We start from the raw sequence: 3,490 nt of genomic DNA, 5'->3' as shown, positions 1-3,490 counted from the left end.
TCGACAGCGGTGTCTGGTGAGAGAAGGCCCAGCAGATCCAAATCAGGCTCTGAAGCACTCGTGATGGGATAATATTCAGTGGGGACGCGTCTTTCCCACCAAATTGACGCACGTGCTTACCTCTGTGGGCAAGAAGGTGGGGCCCTCCTCGCTTCCCCTCTGTGGGCGGCCGTTACTCCAGTTTTTCCTTCCCACGGCCGTTTCGTCGGTTGCGTGCGTTTGACTGACCTTTTTGTGTGTATTTTGTGTCGATATTATGCCGCGCTTCTCACGCGACGCACCGCCGCCTGACGTCCCTCCCGTGTCAATCAGTCAACGCGTTGTTTTGTCTTATCTCTCTAGAAATAGTCGATGAGGTACTTGCGATGATATCTCTACCTCCGTCTGCCGTCATCGTCTTCATCTTCCTCCACTGCTCCTCTCCGAGAAGCTTCCCCCACCGTGAATGATCTAGCTGCCTCTCGCTCTTTCCCAACCCGCCGACACCAACAAGAAAATACTTGTCCCCCTCCCTCTATTTATAGTCACTGATATCCCAAGTAGAGATGCATGTCAGCCAATCCCACGAGATCGAAAACCAACAGCTACTAGTGTTGATACAGCTTTCTTATCCCATCTCTACCATCCACAGTGATAGATCATCAAAGATAAGTTCCCCTTCCGACTTGTAAAGCAATCGTATCAAGTGATGTCACAGTTGATTCTCGTCAATCCAACGGAGGAGGCCGCTGCAGCAGCTACTTCGACCATCTCTTCCACCTCCGCACATCCAAACAAAAGCAGCAGTAAGAATCGCCCAGTCCTTTGTAGACTTTGGTGCATGCTGTCACCCAATAAGCAGCACGACAAAGGCGCAGCAGCAGAAGCGGAAATCTATGAGCCACCTCGTCACACCCTGACGTTGTCGGAAGGAGCCAGACCGCCTACCGAGCTGGAACGAGTCTTCAACTACTTGGACGAGAACGGCGACGGAAAGATCTCCCCCGCCGAGCTGCACAAATGCATGAGGGCCGCAGGGGAGGAGATATCACCTGAGGACGCCCGGTCCGCGGTGGAGTCGAGCGACTCCGACGGCGATGGGTTGCTGGGAATGGAGGATTTTGTGAAGCTGGTGGAGGCGGAGGGGGAGGAGGAGAAGGGGAGGAACCTGAGGGATGCCTTCGGGATGTATGCAACGGAAGGGCAGGGGTGCATCACCCCCTCGAGCCTCCGTCGAATGCTCAAACGCCTCGGCGAGTCGAGGTCCGTCGAGGAGTGCGCCAGGATGATTCAAACCTTTGACCTCAATGGCGATGGCGTGCTCAGCTTCGACGAATTCAAGATCATGATGCTTTGATTCTTGACTCAACCTTAAATACTAACAACTGCTCTCCTACGCGTGCATCGCACTCATTCTTCTCTATATATATATATATATAATAATAATAATAATAATTATTATTATTTTTTGTGCAGTCATTCTTTACGTTAATGTTTGATTGCTATGTTATGTAGCAATTGATATGTAAATATTCCATCAGCAGCGATTACGTTACATTATGTTTTCTTGTGGTGACATCAATGATAAAGATCTTATTTGAAAAAAACTTTCTTTTTCCCAAGGTGCATAGCCGTGGCTATCCAAGTTTAGTTTATAACGTTGAGTGTAATTGAAACCGCTAATTGTTAGGATCAAAAGCACTAAGAGGGGGTGGGGGTTGAATTAGTGCAGCAAAAAATTTTCGTTGCTTTAAAACGACGTTTGTAATGAAAGCATTTTCGATGAAAACCGTTTCGAAAAGTTTTTCAACTTAATATAAAACAAAAGTATAGTTAAAGTAAAGCAACGGAGGTAGTTTGCAGTTAAGATAGAGAGCATAATGTAAATGCAAACCGAGATTTAGAGTGGTTCGGTCAATCTTAACCTATATCTAATTTTGGCTTCCTCCTCCGATGAGGTCACCAACGTCCATTAGAGGCCTTCCTTCAATAGGTGAAGGCCAACCATCCTTTTACAGCTTTACTCTTTTTGACGGGCTTAGAAGACAACTCTTACAGATTTTCACTCCTCTCTTGAATGATCAAAACTTAGAAGAAAAGAGGGAGAAGAACTTTTAGCATTTTATAATACTTTTAAGCTCTCAAATTCTTAGAATAAATGCAAGATTTTGGTGCTCTTTCATGCAGGAAAGGGCGGGGTTTATATAGGCCCAAACTAGTTTGAATTTGGAGTTTAAAAGTGTCATCTCCCGGATTTCCAGAGTCCTGACGGTACCACCGTCAGAACTGGGCGGTACTACCGCTTGACATTGCTCGGAGACCGAGCTCAGACGGTACCACTACCTGATGGGGGCGGTACCACCGCCTGACTTCGCTCGGAGACTGAGCTTCTAGGCGGTGCCACCGCCGGCTAGGAAATCTGGATCCAAATGGGCTGATCCATTCGGTCCAATTTGGGTCTGTCAAGAGCCCAATTGGCCCTAAATTAAGTTAATGGGATCACCTCTCATTTCTAACTTAATGTTCATGCTAACTATGACATTTAAGACATTAATACTGCAACTCGTGTTCCAGTGCGTCAATCGCTTCTTCTAGCGAGCTTCCGGCGAACTTCCGGTGAACATTCGACGAACCCTTGGCGATGCTCCGGCAGACTTCTGGCAAACTCCTGGACTTGCGATGATCCACTTGGTGAGTTCTGACGAGCTTCTTTGGCAAGCTCTTGGACTTCTCGGATTTGTTCCTGTAGAACCTCTGATGATCGTCCGGACTTCCGTCAAACTCTCGAACTACCAACGTGATCTTTATCTTGACTCCGGCTCAACACTTACAGCATGTCTTACTGCCATCGTAATTAATCCTATACATGTAAAATAAACTTCGATCTAGACAATTAATACTAAGCATTAATCAAGTTCTCCGGCATGTCATTGGTCCCTTAACGCTTCATTCGATTCTTCAGTGCATCGTCCTCTCCTGTGGCCTATTGCTCAATCGGCCAGTTGACTCCGTAACTCCGATATCCTTGGCGCAATGTTCTCTCTTCTTGGCCTGATGCCCGAATCCACGGCCCGAAGCCTTTTATCGATACGTCGATCGATCCATGGGCCTGACGTCCAATCTTCTGACATGTTTCTCTAGCCCAACATGATTTTTCCTGCTTTAATTGTCTCATTCTGCTTGAAGCATCCTACGTCACTCAAAACGCAGATTAAAATATAAACACAATTATCAATTGGTTTCATTATCAAAATACGAGATTCAACAATCTCCTCCTTTTTTTATGATGACAACCAATTGATGATGGAGTTAAACTTAACTCCCAAAGTTTAAACAAACTCCCCCCTATCAATATGGCTTATTGATAGAAACTCTTGGATTCAAAAATCCAAGCAACATGTCATGATCAAATCATGCATGTCATTAACATACTTCTCCCCCTTTGTCATCAATAAAAAGGAGAAGTTCCAACTCTTATGTGTTTGTGATATTAATCTATTGTATGAAAAAC

General features: G+C 45.7%; 1 protein-coding gene across 1 annotated transcript; it reads left to right on the top strand.

Moving 5' to 3' along the window:
• Positions 1-542: 542 nt before the first annotated feature.
• LOC135599142 (probable calcium-binding protein CML31) lies at positions 543-1,539 on the top strand. The gene has a single exon (XM_065093910.1). It carries the CDS (start codon positions 689-691, stop codon positions 1,334-1,336), a length of 648 nt encoding a protein of 215 aa, XP_064949982.1. The 5' UTR covers positions 543-688; the 3' UTR covers positions 1,337-1,539.
• The last annotated feature ends 1,951 nt before the right edge of the window (positions 1,540-3,490 follow it).

This window comes from Musa acuminata, chromosome BXJ2-1 (genome assembly GCF_036884655.1).
Source record: "Musa acuminata AAA Group cultivar baxijiao chromosome BXJ2-1, Cavendish_Baxijiao_AAA, whole genome shotgun sequence".
Taxonomy (NCBI): domain Eukaryota; kingdom Viridiplantae; phylum Streptophyta; class Magnoliopsida; order Zingiberales; family Musaceae; genus Musa; species Musa acuminata.
This window is presented reverse-complemented; position numbering and strand designations above follow the sequence as displayed.